At 40.7% G+C, this 22,621-nt stretch overlaps 1 protein-coding gene across 1 annotated transcript in view; it reads right to left on the bottom strand.

Moving 5' to 3' along the window:
* SHISAL2B (shisa like 2B) overlaps positions 1-22,621 on the bottom strand; it is a 23,752-nt gene extending 1,131 nt beyond the window's left edge. The window contains exons 1-2 of the mRNA XM_027605259.1: positions 22,196-22,621; positions 18,149-18,306 (exon numbers count right to left, since the gene is read on the bottom strand). Of these exons, the coding sequence (XP_027461060.1) occupies positions 18,149-18,306; positions 22,196-22,386 (349 nt within the window). The 5' untranslated portion in view covers positions 22,387-22,621. The remainder of the gene's footprint in view (positions 1-18,148; positions 18,307-22,195) is intronic.

Raw genomic sequence — 22,621 nt, 5'->3', positions numbered from 1 at the left:
AAAATTTGGCTTTTTAAGATGTGTGCCTAAAAAATACATTTTGGAGCAATATTGAAAATATGTCTTGAAAACGCTGTGTGGATGAGTGAGAATTGAATCATTTCAAAGTTGTTTTTGAGCATTTCCTTCTGAAAGTCAAATTAGGGAAATACTCAGAGAAGTAAGAATTTCATTTTCATTTCCATGCTTACCCTTCTTTCTTCCATGTTTCCATGGAGGAAATTACACATTTGAGAAGAAGGCAACAATTTCTGGGTTACTTAAAAGTGTGACTATCCCTGTGCATAAAAATGAACAAAACTACACTAAAGCTTATCTTAATAATTTGCAACACTCTTAAGGCTTCGCGATCATAATCCGTTTAGATGTAATGTTTAAGAACACATTTGTGCCACAATCTCATTCACTCATTCCACGGAAATATGAGTCCAAAATGCACAAGCATAGAGGAATATGAACCTTTGCTCATCACAAAAACTAAAGCTTATAGCAAAGAAATGGATTATTCTTCAAGAATGATTGTTAGAAAAGTTAAGGGGGCGCCTGGGTGGCTCAGTCAGCTAAGCATCCGACTCTTGATTTCAGCTCAAGTCATGATCGTGACATCGAGCCCTCACGTCGGGCTCCGCACTCAGCGTGGAGTCTGCTTGAGATGCTCTAACTAACTAACTAAATAAATAAATCTTTAAAAAAAGAAAAGTAATTGTATCATATAGCTCGCCAATATATACAAATTTACAAATATACAAATTTAAATACTGTATAAATATGTAGAAGCAGTAGATAAATCCCTAGCCCAGTTCATGGTCTGCATGCTGTCTGACCTACTGGCAGCATTTTCTCTCCTTGGCCTCCAGGGTATCACCCTTTCTTGACTCACCTCCTGTCTCCATTGCTCCTTCTCCGTCTCTTGTTGGTCCCTTCTTTTTCTAGGCCTCTTAGATTTAGGAGTGCCTCAGGGCTTGGCCTGTTGGTTCCTATCACCATCTCCCTCCCTAATTAGTCATTTAGAAAAACCTGCTCTGAACCTGCCTCTGACAGAGTGGAAACCACTGGCCAAGAGGTTCCACTATTAGAAACAGATCTTTCCTCTACCCTTGGCCACTTGCATAAGTCGATTCTCATCTTTCAGTGTGTTCATCTTGCCTGCATTTGCCCATTTATGAGTAACTGTTCAGACTACTTTCCAGGCCCCATCAGCATACCCCCACTGCGGGTTGATTGCAGAATTCAACACTCACAGGGCAATATTATTTACAAGTTGTGAAGAACGGTGTCTCACTCCAGCTCCCAGAGCATGCCCACAGAACTGAAATGTGGGTGGTATTGTTCTCTGAGCTCATCTTAAAATATCCTAAGTTTAAAGCATAGGGCCTAGAATCATTCAATAGATGGCTTTCATTACCCCTGAACCTTTGTGGTGGTAAAATAAATGTTCTCCTTCTCAACATTCAATCATAATCTTTCAACAATATAATCTGATTTTTAAAAGTTAATTTGTTGTAGGCACAACATTTTCTAGCCTGGCAAGTAGCGCTATGCCCAGTCAGCAATCATTCTCTGTTAAATGGAGTAGGGAAGGCTGGCATGAAAATCTAATAAACCAAAACATTTGACTTGACTGTTACTTGCAAAGTGGAGTTTTAAAAAATAGTAGATAAAAATTTAGCTACTAAGCACTTAAGTAATGGAACTTATTCTCTGTGGGGGCCACTGAAACTGTTTTCCTCATGTAACATTAGAAAAAACATTTTTATAGGTTTATTTTTCATTTGCGTAGCATTGTTTGTCCTCTTCAGTATTCTAGCAAGTAAAGATAAAGATCAAGGATATAAGATGTAAATTAGTTGCATATTACCTGGGTGGCTTTTGCATCTTACATAAGCATTTCTTTAAACATCTAAAACTTAAAATTTTGTTGGAGCTCCTGGAAGACTGAACTGAATGTTGGTTAATTACAGTCCTTCATGTTTCCTAAGCTTTTTACATCCTTAGAATCATAAGACATTTCAATAAGACTTTCAATGTGTTTTTATCTACCTTGCCACATACAGTTTTTGTTTTTGTCTTTTTTTAATGGGAAATAAATTCAGGAGGTTATTTCCCAACTCAGGGGTTCTCTCTAAGTCATCTCCCTTCTGACAGCTTTAGTTTCCATTATGTATTTTCTGGCAGCAACTGAAAGAGTTTATCTAACCTGTCTACTGCCCTCTGAGATTTAAAGGCTTGCAAAAAACATATCCCAGTGTCACAGGTCTTTCTTCAAGGACTTAACAAAGGTGCCCATTCTCCAGCCCTGACTCATTTCCTTGGCTACTGGATCCTTCTAATCAGTGTAGGTACAAATTTGTTTCTTAGATTGACTTCTTAAAGCAAGGCAGTTCCCCTAACAGAAATCAATATACTTCACAAACAAGAAAAGATTTGTTATAAACATACCAATATCATTTGAAGCAGGAATTTTGATTAGCAAGTTAACACCCCTAGTGTTGACTCTCTTCTCACAGTTTACAAAAAATCCAAAGGTGCTTTCAATGTATATCCTTCTGGTAAGTTAGAATAATGGGACATGGGGAAAAACAACTGTAGTGAGTAGCTATAATGATAAGAGAGTCCAGCTAACTGCATCTCTGTGGAATCATTTTTTAAAAGAGCAAGAAAAGTCTGAGCAACCTCACCTTTAACTAGTTTTGCTTTGATAAATAGAAGTTATTTCTTAACCAACAAAGTAGGAATAAAATCAGCAGCCTCTTTTTCTGTCCCAGGACTACAACATGGATTAGATTTTAAAGAAGAAATCTGTAATTCCATTGAGCTCCCAAGGGATTTGTTACACATAAAAGGTTTTCCCTATTTAATTCCTCCTTTTCCTTACTGAATGCAGACTGTGAAGCTCCAACATTATTGTTCTTTTCTGGGTTTGATATTAGTTGTTCTTTCTGCTGCTCATGTCCCATTTTCATTTTCATTTTCTTTCTTTTTTTTTTTTTTTTGGGGTGTCTGGTCATCAAAGAGAAATCTCAACCTTCCTTTAATCCTATACCTCTCAGACTGGTATTTAAATTAAAGGTTTGGCCTTTGTCAAAATTCAGATCCAATTCATCAAACAATCTTTGCACATATCCTCATCACGAACTACACCAATATATTTTTTCCTATAATGGTTAAATTTTGCATTCATTTTCAGAACCAGTCCTCAGGAATCCATTTATCTTACAACTTTTCTATGAACTCTGCCCTTGCCTGCCATTTCAAAATATCAAAAGAATGCTGGAGACCCCTGCAGGTCTTCATCTCTTTGACTATCTGGCCAGGACTGTAATTAAGCTTTTCTGCCATCATCTGCCTACATCCCCCTAGCTTCTGTGTCACCTTCTCAGTCCTACAGCAGCTTCTAATTGCTAATTAACTAGCTCACTTTACTCCTGAGTGGAAAATCCACACATCCCACTCATCCCACACTTCCTCCTAGTGAAAACAAGCCACGTTAGATCTGTACCCTGTGTTTCTGATTTGCAGAGGACGTTTTCCCTTCGAATTTAATATGAAGCATAGGGCTGGATCTGAAGTTAATGACGAAGTGGGCAAAACTTACCCAGTGACGTGCTGATCTATTGTGCTTTACCCTGTGCAGGGCCCTGCCTTCTTAAGAATATATAGGTATCTCCAGTAAATACAGTTAAAAATTCACCGTAAAGCTACAGTCTTAGACTTGCCCTTTGGCTTTATCAGTCCATCAGTGAGTGAAGGCAGTTCGATCCAGGAATGTTTTTCCTATCCTATTTTTTTCTATCATGGGCCTTTTTTTCCTTTTTCTTTTCTGCATTATTAAAATTTTCCAGCCACTGATGACTAATATAACTCACAAATAACTTAGCTCATATTTAAAATCCTTTAAATGAATTTTCACAAGAGACGAGCTTCTATTTTGTTTATTGGTTCGAACACCAGCCAAGATTGCCTAACCCTTAGCTCTGAGGAGGACCCACAAATACTAAATGTGTTGGTAGCTCTGCTGAGTAATTTAGTTTTCTACATCTAGGGACAAAAACAGTTGTAGGAAATTACAGGCTTGTTAGAAAGGGCCCTTAAAGAGGCACAGTAACCCTAGTGTGTGGCACTGATCGATGCACTAGCCTGATCATTTGATCATATTCTGTTTTTTTTTGTATTGTTCTGTTTTTGTTTTTATCTTTATCTTTTTCTTTTACTTTTTTTTCCTCTTTCTTTTTTCTTTCTTTCCCTTTCTTTTCCCCTGGTTTCAGGTCTTTTCTGATTTGTATAGAGTATATTTGCTGGGGACGTTGTTAATCTGTTAGCATTTTGTTCTCTCATTCATCTGTTCTCCTCTGGACAAAATGACAAGATGAAAAAAAATCACCTCAGCAAAAAGAACAAGAGGTAGTACCGTCAGCCAGGGACCTACTCAATAAGGACATTAGTACGATGTCAGACCTAGAGTTCAGAAGCATGACTTTAAAGATACTAGCTGGGCTTGAAAAAAGCGTGGAAGTTATTAGAGAAACCCTTTCTGGAGAAATAAAAGAACTAAAATATAACCAAGTCGAAATCAAAAAGGCTATTGATGAGGTGCAATCAAAAATGGGGGCACTAACTGCTAGGATAAATGAAGCAGAGGAGAGAATCAGCAATATAGAAGACCAAATGATGGAAAATAAAGAGGCTGAGAAAAAGAGAGAGAAACAACTACAGGATCACGAGGGCAGAATTCGAGAGATAAGCGATACAATAAGACAAAACAACATTAGAATAATTGGGATCCCAGAAGAAGAAGAAAGCGAGAGAGGGGCAGAAGGTATATTGGAGCAAATAATAGCAGAGAACTTCCCTAATGTGAGGAAGGAAACAGGCATCAAAATCCAGGAGGCACAGAGAACCCCTCTCAAAATCAATAAAAATAGGTCAACACCCCGACATCTAATAGTAAAACTTACGAGTCTCAGAGACAAAGAGAAAATCCTGAAAGCAGCTCGGGAGAAGAGATATGTAACCTACAATGGTAGAAATATTAGATTGGCAACAGACCTATCCACAGAGACCTGGCAGGCCAGAAAGGACTGGCATGATATCTTCAGAGCACTAAACGAGAAAAATATGCAGCCAAGAATACTATATCCAGCTAGGCTGTCATTGAAAATAGAAGGAGAGATAAAAAGCTTCCAGGACAAACAAAAACTAAAGGAATTTGCAAACACGAAACCAGCCCTCCAAGAAATATTGAAAGGGGTCCTCTAAGCAAAAGAGAGAGCCTAAAAGCAGCATAGATCAGAAAGGAACACAGACAATATACAGTCACAGTCACCTTACAGGCAATACAATGGCACTAAATTCATACCTTTCAATAGTTACCCTGAATGTAAATGGGCTCAATGCCCCAATCAAAAGACACAGGCTATCAGATTGGATTAAAAAACAAGACCCATCAATATGCTGTCTGCAACAGACTCATTTTAGACCCAAAGACACCTCCAGATTGAAAGTGAGGGGGTAGAAAATCATTTAACATACTAATGGACACCAAAAGGAAGCTGGGGTGGCAATCCTTATATCAGACAAATTAGATTTTAAACCAAAGACTGTAATAAGAGATGAAGAAGGACACTATATCCTAGTTAAAGGGTCTATCCAACAAGAAGATCTAACAATTGTAAATATCTATGCCCCGAACATGGGAGCAGCCAATTATATAAGGCAATTAATAACAAAAGCAAAGAAACACATTGACAGCAATACAATAATAGTGGGGGACTTTTACACCCCCCTGACTGAAATGGACAGATCATCTAAGCAAAAGATCAACAAGGAAATAAAGACTTTAAATGACACACTGGACCAAATGGACTTCACAGACATATTCAGAACATTCCATCCCAAAGCAACAGAATACACATTCTTCTCTAGTGCCCATGGAACATTCTTCAGAATTGATAACATCCTAGGTCACAAATCAGGTCTCAACCTGTACCAAAAGATTGGGATCATTCCCTGCATATTTTCAGACCACAATGCTTTGAGACTAGAACTCAATCACAAGAGGAAAGTCGGAAATAACTCAAATACATGGAGGCTAAAGAGCATCCTACTAAAGAATAAATGGGTCAACCAGGAAATTAAAGAAGAATTAAAAAAATTCATGGAAACCAATGAAAATGAAAACACAACGGTTCAAAATCTTTGGGATACAGCAAAGGCAGGCCTGAGAGGAAAGTCTATAGCAATACAAGCCTTTCTCAAGAAACAAGAAAGGTCTCAAATACACAGCCTAACCCTACACCTAAAGGAGCTGGAGAAAGAACAGCAAAGAAAGCCTAACTCCAGCAGGAGAAGAGAAATAATAAAGATCAGAGCAGAAATCAATGAACTAGAAACCAAAAGAACAGTAGAACAGATCAACGAAACTAGGAGCTGGTTCTTTGAAAGAATTAACAAGATTGATAAACTCCTGGCCAGACTTATCAAAAAGAAAAGAGAAATGACCCAAATCAACAAAATCATGAATGAAAGAGGAGAGATCACAACCAACACCAAAGAAATACAAACAATTATAAGAACATATTATGAGCAACTCTATGCCAGCAAATTAGATAACCTGGAAGAAATGGGTGCATTCCTAGAGATGTATCAACTACCAAAATTGAACCAGGAAGAAACAGAAATCCTGAACAGACCTACAACCACTAAGGAAATTGAAGCAGTCATCAAAAATCTCCCAAGAAACAAAAGCCCAGGGCCAGATGGCTTCCCAGGGGAATTCTATCAGACATTTAAAGAAGAATTAATACCTATTCTCCTGAAACTGTTCCAAAAAATAGAAATGGAAGGAAAACTTGCAAACTCATTTTATGAGGCCACCATTACCTTGATCCCAAAACCAGACAAAGACCCCATCAAAAAGGAGAATTACAGACCAATATCCTTGATGAACATGGATGCAAAAATTCTCACCAAAATACTAGCCAATAAGATCCAACAGTACATTAAAAGGATTATTCACCATGACCAAGTGGGATTTATCCCTGGGCTGCAAGGTTGGTTCAACATCCGCAAATCAATCAACGTGATACAATACATTAACAAAAGAAAGAACAAGAATCATATGGTCCTCTCAATAGATGCAGAAAAAGCATTTGACAAAGTACAGCATCCTTTCTTGATCAAAACTCTTCAGAGTATAGGGATAGAGGGTACATACCTCAATATCATAAAAGCCATCTATGAAAAACGTACAGCAAATATCATTCTCAATGGGGAAAAGCTGAGAGCTTTTCCCCTAAGGTCAGGAACGCGGCAGGGATGTCCACTCTCACCACTGCTATTCAACATAGTATTAGAAGTCCTAGCCACAGCAATCAGACAACAAAAAGAAATCAAAGGCATCCAAATAGGCAAAGAGGAAGTCAAACTCTCACTCTTTGCAGATGATATGATACTGTATGTGGAAAACCCAAAAGACTCCACCCCAAAACTGCTAGAACTCATACAGGAATTCAGTCAAGTAGCAGGATATAAAATCAATGCACAGAAATCAGTGGCATTCCTATACACCAACAACAAGACAGAAGAGAGACAAATCAAGGAGTCGATCCCATTTACAATTGCACCCAAAACCATAAGATACCTAGGAATAAATTTAACCAAAGAGGCAAAGGATCTGTACTCAGAAAACTATAAAATACTCATGAAAGAAATTGAAGAAGACACAAAGAAATGGAAAAACATTCCATGCTCATGGATTGGAAGAACAAACATTGTGAAGATGTCAATGCTACCTAGAGCAATCTACACATTCAGTGCAATCCCCATCAAAATACCATCCACTTCTTTCAAAGAAATGGAACAAATAATCCTAAAATTTGTATGGAACCAGAAGAGACCCTGAATAGCCAGAGGAATGTTGAAAAAGAAAAGCAAAGCTGGCGGCATCACAATTCCGGACTTCCAGCTCTATTACAAAGCTGTCATCATCAAGACAGTATGGTACTGGCAAAAAAACAGACACATAGATAAACGGAACAGAATCGAGAGCCCAGAAATGGACCCTCAGCTCTATGGTCAACTCATCTTTGACAAAGCAGGAAAGAATGTCCAATGGAAAAAAGACAGTCTCTTCAACAAATGGTGTTGGGAAAATTGGACAGCCACATGCAGAAGAATGAAACTGGACCATTTCCTTACACCACACATAAAAATAGACTCCAAATGGTTGAAAGACCTAAACGTGAGACAGGAGTCCATCAAAATCCTAAAGGAGAACACAGGTAGCAACCTCTTCGACCCCAGCCGCAGCAATTTCTTCCTAGAAACATCGCCGAAGGCAAGGGAAGCAAGGGCAAAAATGAACTATTGGGATTTCACCAAGATAAAAAGCTTTTGCACAGCAAAAGAAACAGTCCACAAAACCAAAAGACAACCGACAGAATGGGAGAAGATATTTGCAAATGACATATCAGATCAAGGGCTAGTACCCAAAATCTATAAAGAACTTATCAAACTCAACACCCAAAGAACAAATAATCCAATCAAGAGATGGGCAGAAGACATGAACAGACATTTTTCCAAAGAAGACATCCAAATGGCCAACAGACACATGAAAAAGTGCTCAACATCGCTCGGCATCAGGGAAATCCAAATCAAAACCTCCATGAGATACCACCTCACACCAGTCAGAATGGCTAAAATTAACAAGTCAGGAAACGACAGATGTTGGCGAGGATGTGGAGAACCCTCTTACACTGTTGGTGGGAATGCAAGCTGGTGCAACCAGTCTGGAAAACAGTATGGAGGTTCCTCAAACAGTTGAAAATAGAGCTACCATATGATCCAGCCATTGCACTATTGGGTATTTACCACAAAGATACAAATGTAGGGATCTGAAGGGGTACGTGCACCCCAATGTTTATAGCAGCAATGTCCACAATAGCCAAACTGTGGAAGGAGCCAAGATGTCCATCGACAGATGAATGGATAAAGGAGAAGTGGTATATATACACAATGGAATATTATGCAGCCATCAAAAGGAATGAGATCTTGCCATTTGCAACGACGTGGATAGAACCGGAGGGTGTTATGCTGAGTGAAATAAGCCAATCAGAGAAAGACATGTATCATATGACCTCACTGATATGAGGAATTCTTAATCTCAGGAAACAAACTGAGTGTTGCTGGAGTGGTGGGGGGGTGGGGATGGGGTGGCTGGGTGATAGACATTGGGGAGGGTATGTGCTATGGTTAGCGCTGTGAATTGTGCAAGACTGTTGAATCACAGATCTGTACTTCGAAACCAATAATGCAATATATGTTAAGAAAAAAGAAAATGAACAAGGTAGCAGGAGGGGAAGAATGAAGGGGAGTAAGTCAGAGGGGGAGACCAACCATGAGAGACGATGGACTCTGAAAAACAAACTGAGGGTTCTAGAGGGGAGGGGGATGGGGGATGGGTTAGCCTGGTGATGGGTATTAAAGAGGGCACATTCTGTGTGGAGCACTGGGTGTTATGCACAAAGAATGAATCGTGGAACCCTACATCAAAAACTAGTGTGTAATGTATGGTGACTAACATAACAATAAAAAAAATAAAAAAAAAGAGGCACAGTAACCTTTTCTGTCATTGAGTTCAAATAACCCCATCTTCTACTAAGATCTCAATGTGTTCTTAAGGCCTTTCTGGAGTCGCCTGGGTGGTTCAGATGGTTAAGCATCCGCCTTTGGCTTGGGTTGTGATCTCCAGGTCCTGGGATCCAGCCCCGAGTTTGGCTCCCCACTCAGCTGGGAGTCTCTCTGTCCCTCTACGCCTCCCCCTGCTTGTGCTCTCTCTCTCTCTTAAATGAATAAAATATTAAAATAATGATAACAAAAAAAATTTTTTAAAGGGCTCCTGAGTGGCTCATTTGGTTAAGCGCCTGCCTTCGGCTCAGGTCATGATCCCAGCGTCCTGGGATCGAGCCCCCGCATCGGGCTCCCTACTCAGCCGGGAGTCTGCTTCTCCCTCTCCCTCTGCTCATACCCCTGCTCCTGCTCTCTTGCTTACTCACTCTTTCAAATAAATAAATAAAATCTTTAAAAAAAAAGCCTTTCTGAAACAAAGAATGGTATTACAAAATAATTTGGCAGCCTAATTAATAACAGTTTTGAGCAGAGTTTTGTTGGAGGGGTGTTAAGGCTACTAAGAAAAATAGATCCCAAAGTTATCTATAAATTTAGTGCAAAACCCATCAAAATACCACTTAATTTTTATTTATTTATTTTTTTAAAGATTTTATTTATTTATTTGACAGAGAGAGACACAGCAAGAGAGGGAACACAAGCAGGGGGAGTGGGAGCGGGAGAAGCAGGCTTCCGGCGGAGCAGGGAGCCCAATGCGGGGCTCGATCCCAGGACTCTGGGATCATGACCTGAGCTGAAGGCAGACGCTTAACAACTGAGCCACCCAGGCGCCCCAATACCACTTAATTTTTAAAAGTTTGACAACATGCCTCAGAAGTTTATTTGGAAATCTGAACATTATAAGAGTAGCCAAGAAATTTTGATAAAGAAGCATAATGGGAGGGAGGAGAAAGTCTTGCCTGGTCAGATATTAAAATTATATCACTACAATAATTTTTAAAGTATTTTTAAAGTATATTATTAACTTAAGAATAAACAGAGTGATAAATTTAACAGAGCAGAAGGTCTAAAAACAGATCACAGTGTATATAAGAATTCAGTTTATGACATTTTAAATTGGCAAGAGAAAGATGGATTATCCAATAGATATTTGGACAGTGAGCTCATTTGCAAAATAAAAAGGCAGATCCCTACCTCATACTTTACACCAAAACTAAAATTCCAGCATTATTAAAAATTTAAACATAAAAACAATGAATAAATGTATTAGAAAAGAATATAGGTGAATATCTTTATAACTTATAGTGAGCTGAGAACTTTTTTTTAAGATTTTTTAAAATTTTTATTATTTTTTAAGTAATCTCTGCACCCACCGTGGGGCTTGAAATCATAACCCCAAGATTAAGAGTCATGTGCTATACCAACTGAGCCAGTCAGGCACCCCCAGAGGTGAGAACTTTCTAAGTATGAAACTAAAGGGAGAAAATGCAAAAGGAGAAACTTCTCTAAATGAAAAATTGTCACATACTACATTACAAGGGAAACAACTGTGAAAGCATTTGCAATGTATGTGGAAAAGAGTTTAGTTGCTGTGTGTAAAGTTCTTTTAAAGCAGCGAAAAATGTACATCCCCACAGAAAAACGTGTATAAGATATGAACAACAGTATGCCACAAAAGAAATAATGACAGGGGCACCTGGCTGGCCCCACTGGAAAAGTGTGCAACTCTTGATCTCAGGGTCGTGAGTTCAAGCCCCACGTTAGGTGGAGAGATGACTTAAATATTTTTAAAAAGAAGAAATAATGACAGACATTAAAATGCCCACTCCCACTCTTCATTTAAGATAAAAACACTATTATTTTTTTTCAAGAAATTAGTAAAATGTGTATCTTTTGAAATAATAATACTAGTCCTTTCCTGGAGGGCAGTTAGCAACTTGTATCCACAGCCTTTAATATGTGCCCATCCTTTGGTCAACAAGTCCACTCCCAGGGATTTATGCTAAGAAAATACTTAGATAGTTTGTGCAATGTATGTTGTAATGAAAAAGAAAATGGAAGCTAACTCAAAGTCAATGATAAAATATGGTATACTCAGATTTTGGTTTCTAAATACTATTCCCAACTAAAATGAACCAGGTTTTTTAGAGAAATGTCAGATTCCAGGGCTGGAACAGGAGAAGTACAGGCTGCCTGGAACATTTTGTGACAGAAAGCAAAAAAGTGCTCAAAAAATTATGGACACAGTTCAGAAGGACAAAGGACCCAGTTGAAAGGGGCTCCCACAGGACAAAGCTGAGACAATGTAAGCATCAGAATAAATAATGACAGTCATAGAATATTTTAAAACAAAGCATCTGAGTCCAAACTGATCTGAAAAAATAAATGAATAGGTCAATAAAGAGGGGAGAAGGAAAAGCTCTTCCTTATGTTTGTTATTCCTTAGAATAACAAACAATGTGAGGCTTGGAAAGTCATCATTTTATAACTATTGTAATAATAGTTTTAAAATTATTTTGAAATTTTGAATGAAAAAATTCAGTCAAGAGCCATCAATGAGTGGATGAAAGTCTGAGGAGGGACAGAGTATTTTCAATCTCAAAGTACCTCCCTACAAATTACTTAGGAATTAATAGGGAAAATAGTGACTTTACAATGTCTTAATCCAGCAAATACAACCTTAACCAACGAATCAAAGTTCACATCACCCCTAATGGGACAAACCAATATTATGTGCTTCCTGATAGGACGCCCTGAGAATATGATTTCTATGGTATTCCTGTCGAAAGGTATTATCTCTCTCCAGTCATGAGAAAATATCAGACAAATTGAAAGACCCTTTACAGGATAACTGGCTTCTGCTTTACAAGAATGTCAAGATCATGAAAGACAAAGAAAGGCTGAGGATTAAAGGAGGCTAAAGAAATATGACAACGAATTATAAGACTAGATCCTAGATGAGAAAAACATCGCTATTAAGGATATTGGCAAAATTTAAATATGAACTGCAGATTAGATAATATTACTTTATCAGTGTGACATGTCCTGACTTTGATAAACATACTATAACTATGTAAGAAAAAAATCCTGTTCTTAGGAAACACTTACTGAAATATTTATGGTTAAAAGGTATGATATCCGGGACGCCTGGGTGGCTCAGTCATTAAATGTGTGCCTTCGGCTCAGGTCATGATCCCAGGGTTCTGGGATCGAGCCCCACATTGGGCTCCCTCCTCTGCGGGAGGCCTGCTTCTCCCTCTCCCACTCCCCCTGCTTGTGTTCCCTCTCTCGCTGTGTCTCTCTGTCAAATAAATAAATAAATCTTAAAAAAAAAAAGGCATGATATCTGCAAATTATTTTCAAATGGTTCAGAAAATATACATTGAAAGAAAGTCGATGATAAAGAAAATAAGGCAAAATATTAACAATGAAGTAAATCTGAGGAGGGGTATACAACCTTCTTTGTAGTATTCTTGCAATTTTTCTGGAAGTGTGAAGTTATATCGAAATAAAACAATAAAAAATCATAGCACTATGTCAGGATATGAAAGTGGAAATATTCTTTGGCAAAGGCATTCATTCATTGGCAAACAAAGATGTCAATATTGTTCAGTGAAAAAAAATAGCACAAGACTCATCCCCCGCACTTTGTTACAGTCATGTATGTAAGAGTTGCATACCAAAAATCCATGGAAGAATTGAACATAGTGTTAATAACCCTCATCTCTGTATGGTGGAATCACGGAAGACACTGTTTGTTTGTTTCTCTGTATTTTCTAATTTTCCATAAATAAAAGCGAATTGAAAGAAACGTTTTTTCTTTCTAGGCGACTCTTCTAAGAAGAAGAAATAGAGCAGACCATTCTGAGCCAGTCCGAGTCATGTTCTGCTCATGGGCAGAAGAAACAATTACGTGATCTTCAAATGTGCTTTCTCAGTATTCCATATGTAATTTACGCTTTTCTCCTAGACAGCTGCACCTTGCTGAGGATTTGCTTACCCTTTTTCATTTATATCACTTGCCTTTACAAAAGAGACCACCAGATACAGGGGCTTGGAGTTCTCTATTATCTCTATCCAACTGTATTATTTTATTTGTGCCAAGCAGTTCTACTAATATCTGCCCTTTTAATTTCCATCCAGAACTCTGTTTCCAACAGCCCCTCTCCTCAGGCCTCCACCCACCCTCCGCAACCCCGAGTGTCAGTGGATGCTCAAAACCACAGGGTGGATGTGCTTGATCTTCCCAGAGCACCAGTTTTCTTCAGATATGAGAAGGAGAAGATGTTATTATTAGAGTAAAACAAGCCATTACATTCAGCCAAATTGAAAAATGACATAAATTTTAAAAATAAGATGGGACAAAAATAAAAATAAAATGAAACTTCAAATAATTTAAAGTTCATAGGCCTCACGCAAGCCTTTCCAGGATAGCCCCTGGAATTCTGGAGGTACAGGTTCCTTTCTCATCCCCCTTTAAGGATTTTCCAGCAGAAAAGTTTGAGAAGCAGGGATCTGGGACATTCAGCCCGCTAACTGCTTCTCTATTTGCCATTAATTCTTCCACAACGTATGAAATGAGTCCTCCCCCTCAGGAGTGTCTGCTCAGAAAGATGCCCTTCACATAGTCATCTTCTCAGAACTCTACAACCGACAAGCAATGGGGTTCTTTTAAACGCTGGCATTTGAAACACGCATAGCTCAAAACACACAAAAAAGGGAACAAAACCATGATGGGGTACAATTTAAAGGCAATCAATTTCCAGCCACAGCTCCTGTGCACAAAGTGAGCCCAGGAGGTAGCCCAGTGAACCTCTGCAGTCCTTCCCAGCGGCCTGCTGTTTTCAGGATCAATTCAAAATGTATAAAGCCTTAAACTGTATACATTAAAAAGGAGGGGACGCCTGGGTGGCTCAGTCGGTTGAGCGTCTGCCTTCGGCTCAGGTCATGATCCCGAGGTCCTGGGATAGAGCCCCGCATCGGGCTCCCTGCTCAGCGGGATGTCTGCTTCTCCCTCAGGCCTCTCCCTCTACCCCTCCCCCCACTCATGCTCTCGCTCTTTCTCTCAAATGAACAAATAAATCTTTAAAAAAAAAACAATAAAGATACACAAGGGAAAAACCTTGGCACAACTGCCTAAGATTAGACTATTTTAGACTTAGATGGTTGTCATTTATAGAAACAGAAAAGTTCAGTGCCCTAGGTCAGTTTTAGAACGTGCATAAAGACATTTTTCCCTTTAGACCATTTGAATTGCCTATAATGAAAACAGTCTCAATTATAAAAATTAATGTAAAATAATGGGAGGTCGACTCTTAAGAACAGATCATTTTGAAAGAAGATGAAACCGGTTTCATCTGATGTAATGTTTACCTACTTGGTTCTTCTGCAAACATTTTAGTATCCTTGACCTTGAAGGCATCCCTTAAGTGGAATAAAGACGTTTTGTTTTTAATAGCTAGAACACTGGAACCTGTTCCTAGGTGGGAGAATCACTGGAACAGAGCGTGCACACCTCACAATAGCACCACGATGTTTTCACTCTAAAGGGTCACTTTCAAATATAAACTGTCTTTCTCTTCCTATTTCAGTGACATTTCGATCACCTATTTTGTTTTGGGCTCTGCACCATGTCTGATTTGGTTAAAATCAAACCAAAGGACCAAAACACCTCATTGGAAAGCAGCAGGAAGGCAGTGATCATATAAAATCCTGCCTTGTCAATAGCAAGCACTCAGGAAAAGGTGTCTGGAGTTAATTTGCTGGCCTGATAAACAATGTTTTTGAGAGGAGACATTTCGATGCAAGAAAGCAGCTTCTTCCAACTACCTCAGAAGTGCATCAATGGATCTCCTTAGCTAAATAGCATTAAGACTACCAGACTTGAATCAACAAGCCAGCTAATTCTGTTGCTAGGTTCTCAGAGCCAACATGAAATAACACTTGGGGGCAGTCCCTGAGATCAACCAGGAAAAACAACCAACTTCTATTTAGCACAATGCATGGCGTAGAGGAGACATTCGATGATTGTCTGATACCTCTAGAGGCGACAACAAAGGTGCTCCTGTGATCACCTACTATAAAGGTGTAGCACTACTCATTCAATTCATTCAACAAACATTGCTACGTGTTCTAGGCAGTAGGGATACAGTAGTGAGGAAACAAGTGAAAATTATTACTTTCCTGGAACAAACTTTCCAGTTGGAGTGGAGAAAGGTTAGACGATAGATAACTAAATTATATAGTATATTAGTGCCAAATGCTTAGGAGAAAAATAAAACAGGAAGGGGGTATGAAATGTTGAAGGGGAGTTAAGTCACCAGATATGGTGACAAGGGAAGAACTCCCTAGGAAGGTGCCTTTTAGTAAAGATTTAAAGAAAGTGAAAGTCATATGGGTATCTGAGGGAAAAGCCTTCTGGACAACGGTGACAGCACATGCAAGGTCCTGAGGCAAAGGAGTTTCAAGGAACAACAAAGAGGCCAATGTGTCTGTGCACAGGAGATGAGAGAAATGGGGGCGGGAAGGGCAGACCACAGAAGCCCTGGTAGGTCCCAGTTAAGACTTCTGTATCTAACAAGAGAGATGGGAAGCGATTAGGATTTTTTAGCAGAGGAATGACAAGACTTGACTTATCTTGTAACAGGCTCACTTTGGCTGCTTTGTGGAGAGTAGACAGCAGGGGAGCGAGGACTTACTTAGCTGGGAAGGGAAGCTATTTGTTTATAAAATGCAGAGTCTGGAGTTTGCGGTCTTAATGAGCTGCCTAGATGATTCTTAGGTATAGTAAAATTCAAAAACGTCCACGTTAAATCATCTAAGCACTTGAGACAAAAATTCATTTTATGCATTGGGGAGGGTATGTGCTATGGTGAGCACTGTGAATTGTGTAGGACCGATGAATCACAGACCTGTACCCCTGAAACAAATAATACATTATATGTATATACATATATATATACACATATACATATATAATAAAAAATAAAAATAATATAAAAAGTTGAGTTTAAGATCTAATGATTTGGTAGTCACTAATCCACTGCTTCATTTTGCCTGTGAAGAAACAGAATCTAAGCCATTGGACTAAATTCAACTAACAACCTGTCAATTCGGCCACACAGTTACAAACGGTGCTTCAGAAAAGGAACTGCTAAGGGACCTTGGCCTCTTGCTCTGTGACACAGGATGCCCTCTGGGAGAGACCTCCTCTACAGAAAAGGAAAGTAGAGCTAATGCGATCATTCAGCGACAGTGTATTTGATAAGGTCACAGAGCATGTACTCCAGAAATATAAGTTTCAGGGTTCAGCCGAAAGAGAGCATCTGAGCAGGTGACTTTCCAAAATTTTTTAAAGTAAGCTTTTTCATTCTCTTTTTAAATAGAAGTTACTGACCACTTGTATCTTATTCTAAATAGATTCTATTTATATATTCTAAATTTTTTTAAAAATAGTATGTCTCTTTCTTTTATTTTAAAGGTTTTATTTATTTATTTGAGAGAGAGAGAATGAGAGATAGAGAGCACAAGAGGGAAGAGGGTCAGAGGAAGAAGCAGACTCCCTGCTGAGCAGGGAGCCCGATGCGGGACTCGATCCCGGGACTCCAGGATCATGACCTGAGCCAAAGGCAGTCGCCCAACCAACTGAGCCACCCAGGCACCCTATATATTCTAAATTTTTATTAAAATACACTCTATATATCTCAAAATTTATGACTACTACTTTTTAAATACACTAACAGAAATTTATATTCACAAAAATTATAACAATTCTTTCTGATTGAATTTCATAATGCTAACAATTAGCATTTGTGTGGCACTTTGTAACTGAGATAATGAACCCCAGTTCCACAAACTATACATAAACATTTCTTTCTACTTTATAGTCACTCTTCCATGCGCGCCTGCACACATGTATACCTTAACAAGTTTGTAATCTATTCAAGAACAAAGACGGTCTTCTATTTACCTTTCCTGTTTTTCTATTCCTTTTGTATGCCTCTGAGGTATTTTAAGTGCCTCCTCTGAATTCTGCAGCTCTCAGGCACCCAGGTGAATGCTCAGCTGACCACTGACTGACCCATCTTGAGCAATGCAACCCTGAGAATTAATTACCAGATATTTTGCTCCTCCATTTATTCTACATCTTTGGCTCTATCACAAACAAAATTTAACAACTCCACAAAGCTAAAACCTTTATAACTGAGAGCCTTAAATACAGTAGAGCGATTTAGTGGATCCATGGGTTGTTTTTCGTGAGAACATTTACATCCTGCCCCTCTTCTGTCCTTTGGCCCAATTTCTCGAAGGTATTTCACCATTAATGCCTAATTTCCTGTTGGCCCAAATTCTTGAAGGTATTTCACCATTAATGCCTAATTTCCTATGAATTTCTATAAAGGCACATAATGAGTTGAATTTTTAAAAAGCATTCATGATTCACAGGATGGTGTGTCACCCAGGGAGAGGTGATTCTCTTGAATAGAGTGCAGGAAGTTGGCTGCAAATAATGGATGCAGATTACCTTCATGAGTGGAAGAAGCCTCGAGGTGCTGAAGTTTAAGGCCAGTGTCTAACTTTCGAGGCTTTGTAGACAGAAATAAGTAGCAGAGGACACAGACGCTGACGACAAAGGCAAGCAGAACAAGGGCAGCAGTTCCCAGTCCAACCAGGGCACCGATGCTGAAGAAACAGGAAGAACATTCTCACTGTCACACAAAATGGTTTACGCATATACTAGAAAGAAGGTCTGAAGATTGTTCATCCTTGCTTCAGTCATTCCTAGCCAAACTATATTTTAGTATAAACAGTATATGATTGAAATCTATAGCTCACCTTTTGCTTTCATCAAATTCTTCTATTTTCTCTACACATTTATATGTTAACATTAGTATAGAAAACTATGTGAACTCATATGGCAGGTGAAAGCTCACGTGATTCTCCTGGGCGAGTTTAAAAATATTTCAATCGAAGAAACCTCTATTAGTATATTTTAGGGGCGCCTGGGTGGCTCAGATGGTTAAGCATCTGCTTCGGCTCAGGTCATGATCCCAGGGTCCTGGGATCGAGTCCCACATGGGGCTCCCTGCTCGGCGGGGAGCCTGCTTCTCCCTCTCCCTCTACTGTTCCCCCTGCTTGCTCTCTGTCAAATAAATAAATTTAAAAAAAAAATCTTTAAAAAAAGTATATTTTAGAAGGAAAAATCGTGTCCACCCACAAAAGATGAATAGAAAAATACTGACCAGTGCAAAAGTAGTGAAGCACTACTGAGCCACCCAGGCGCCCCAAGCCTCTGACTCTTGATTTCAGCTCAGATTATGATCTCAGGGTGGTGAGATCAAGCCCCTAGACAGGCTCAGGCTGGGTGAGGAGCCTGTTTGAGATTCTCTCCCTTCGTCCCTTCCCCCCTCCCCCGACTCTAAAAAAAAAAAGAAAGGAAGTAAATCATGGTATAATCATCACTGAAGAGTAATCATCATTGAAATGGTCATTGATGAGTAATGACCTTTTTCTTCATCCTCGTCCTGGCCTGCCTGCAGGCTTCTGCTATTTCATAGAGATCAGGGCCCCAACAAGTTTGACAAGTGCCAAAGAGAAGGCGGGGGGGAATTTGACCAGGGAGGCTAGACGTGTTAGGGCTCTGGAAAAAGGAGAACAGAATTAAAAGGGAGTTGCTTAAGCTCATCCCATTTATCCTTGATTTTAGGAGATAAAGCACCCCTGCCATTTAGGGATTGCCTCCTTGGCCACAAGGGAGTGGAGTGAGACCTCCAAAGATAGTCGTGCTTGGTTTATTAATGTCAGCCCAATCCCCCTAGCCTTGCACACAGTGAAGACTGGATATTCTGTGGCTAGAGTCAATATACGTTTTATATTTAAATTGGAGTTTGCCCTCACTTGTGCACTCTCTTCCAAGGGTGAGACTCCCTGGCTCTGGCAAGTCCTCTTTCATGTTTGTTGGCACCAAAGCTGACTTTTGTAGATTATGTATGTCAGGGAGGGTCAGGACTATGCACAGACACAGGGGAATATAATCCACTTAATTAACATTATCTGCTGCACAAGACAGCTAGGCTGCCACACATCTAGAAAGATTCTTGAAATGAGAACCCGTTATTAAAAAAATGCTCAAAGTAAAAAGTAATTTAGTCAATTTAAAAGTAAAATTGTCAACCTAATTAAATTCAACATGCATATTGTGAGCTTTTAAAGTACACAATTTAAAAGCCCATCACATGATTTGTAGAAAAAACAAAGCATGCTCTTTCTGCTTTCTACTATAATTAAAGAAAATAAATGGCAGCTTATCCCTTATCTTGTTAGTTATTGAGCACTGAGAACGCAATGGGGAGTCCGAGGTGCTACCACCATTATTAGCACCACCTTGATAATCTTGACAGATAGCTTGTGTCACAGTTTCATTTTATAGAAGCATTGCTTCATGCGTACAAAACTCTAAAGATGAAACTCTAGGAATCTCCTAAAAGAGTCATTTTGACAACTGCTTACTGAACTCCTGTTGCCCTGTGCAACAGGCATCATTTTCCTAGGTCCTGAAGCAGGTTACCAAAGGAAGCCCTGAGAGGTTAGGGATTTGGAGAAGGAGAAAAGATTGTGGTGGGCCAGACACAGGAAAGGGAGAATTATCCTTTCCTCCCAGCGCCGTGATGGCAGTCCGCTTTCCAGTCCCCGAGGGGGGCTCTGAAGTTGCTGCCTCGTTCATGCCGTTCATGCCGCAGTTCTACTGAGCACCTTTGCTTGCCTCATAGTAGCTGTGCTGTGCCTTTCCCAGCCGCTGCAGAATCTCAGAACAACTGCTAGCGACTTCGGGAATATTTTTCACAGCTGGACTATTTTCAATTTGGGCGAAGAGCAAAGAATATGAGGGAGATGAAGTGCTGAATTTTTGCCTCCCCATGTGTTCTCAGTGCCCAATAACTAACAAGATCCCCAGGTTTAACATTGCCAACAGATGCTCTCAGTTGAAATGATTTTTGTGTGTCCTAGGAACTGAGCTATACTGTCCGCTGTGTACGTGCTGAATGAAGACCCTGGCAAGCTATTCATTCTTTGTGCCCTCATAAACCTATCCTCTGCTGCCTGTGGAATTATTCAAGGATCTGAGAATCCCAGGCACTTTTTCAGTTGAGTTTGACTTAAGAGTTGCCAGTCTGTCAGAAGTGCTGCCACCATCATTAACACCTCCAAAGACTCAGAGCTGGGTTACTATGCTATTTTCCAAAAGGCCGGATAATATGCCAGTGCAATACTGATTACTTCTCTGAATGAGAGGGATAAGCTGCCATTATTTTGCGAGATTATGCCCCACTCTGGCACAACACAATGTTGTTAGCTGAACTTATTGGTAAGTGGCACTCCTTTTGAGATTTTTTTGACGCTTGCAATACATTTTGGAAAAATTATTTTACTGCCTCAAGAAATAACATTTAAAGTCATTTGCTGTGGACTGGACATGTGTGACAAATTCTGGATCATGCTAGAGGATTAGAGAAACAACACTCTTCGGCTTACTAGCAGAGTCTGTCTCTTGTCAGGCATAAGCTAATTGGTTTGTGAGAAACAACTGAAGGTGGGTTTGGAATTCTTTCACATTCATTCTCCAGGCAAAATCAAAGAATGGAGTTCAAAGGTTACAGTCTTGGGCGGGGTGGTGTAGAAAGCATTTCACAGTGAAAATATCTGCATAAATACTAGGTGGAATAAGTAAAATTCCCATCATAGGAAAAACAGGCAAGAAAGACTCCACCTTAGAAAGTCTTTTGTCTTTCCAGTAATGGCCGAGTGGCTCAGGTGTTAAGAAAGGGGTGTCCTGAAAAAGGTTCTATGGAGTGTGTATTATAGCAAATAAAACTTTCCCTGCCTACTGTATGTCTCCAGTTCGGGTCTGTGTCAGTTTCGGATCATCTGAAAAGAGCAAATTACAAAGTCCTGTCGCTGTATGCGTACACACACACACACACCTCTTTGATTTCTTCTCACCCTCAGAGAGACTTTAAATACTCTGATGCTTGGTTAATACCTTAAAATGAGTCCCGAAGTCGCCCGCTTTCTATTCAAAGCACCAAATGCCCAAACAAACAAAAAAAAGAGAATGAAAACCTCCTCAAGTTATCTGCGTGTCTCCTCTCCGCCGGCGGAGCCTCCTGCCTGGAACTCGTCCCTGGAGGGCGTGGAGACCCGGCGCGGGGCTGAGCGGGGCCAGCGGAGCCAGCGGAGCCAGCGGAGCCAGCACTGCGTGCGCCCTGGGCGCACGGCCCGCGCTGCTCCCGCGCTCCTCCCGCGCTCCTCCCGCTCCAGCCTCGCCGGGGGTCCAGGGCCCACTCACACTTCTGGCCGCCACCGCCTGACCCTCGCCGGACGGGGGCAGCACCGAGCGGGTCCCGGGGTCGGGGGTGGGGGAGCTCCGAGCCCCGCGCGCTTTGTCTGCAGGTCCCTCACCCGCCCTCGGAGGCTCCATGTCCTTCCTGAGGGACCCGACCCGAGCGGGCGACCCTCCCACTCCCGGCTTGGCACCGCTCGTCGCCTCCCTAGAGCCCGCCGCCCTGCCCACCTGAGGCTCCACATATAGCTGTGCTTGTAGGGGAAGTAGCTGCCCGGCTCGCTGCAGCAGTACTTGAGGTCGGCGAAGCCGCAGCAGTAGAGCAGGGTGGCCCCCTCCCCGCTCCGGGGGCACTCGAAGGGCTCCACGAAGCTGTGGTTGAGGCTGTAGTAGCCCGAGCACACCCGGCTCGCCTCGCTCATCGCGGGTGGCTGCGGACAGGGGCACGCTTGCCCCCGGACCTGCCCTCGGACCGCAAGTGTCTGGCGCCGCCCGCGCCCGCGCACCCCCACGGCCCGGGCTTTCGGTCGGACAGCCTGGGCGTTCAGCCTTCGCGCGCGTCCTCTGCGCTCTCTCCTCCCCCTGTCCACATGGGGTCTGGTCGCTTTACTCGCGCATCACCCTCTCGTTAGTGAGTGGCCCTTTTTTTCTGCCGGT

This window comes from Zalophus californianus, chromosome 5, assembly GCF_009762305.2.
Source record: "Zalophus californianus isolate mZalCal1 chromosome 5, mZalCal1.pri.v2, whole genome shotgun sequence".
Classification (NCBI taxonomy): Eukaryota; Metazoa; Chordata; class Mammalia; order Carnivora; family Otariidae; genus Zalophus; species Zalophus californianus.
Note: the sequence above shows the minus strand (reverse complement) of the source record. Positions and strands in the feature narration are given on the sequence as shown.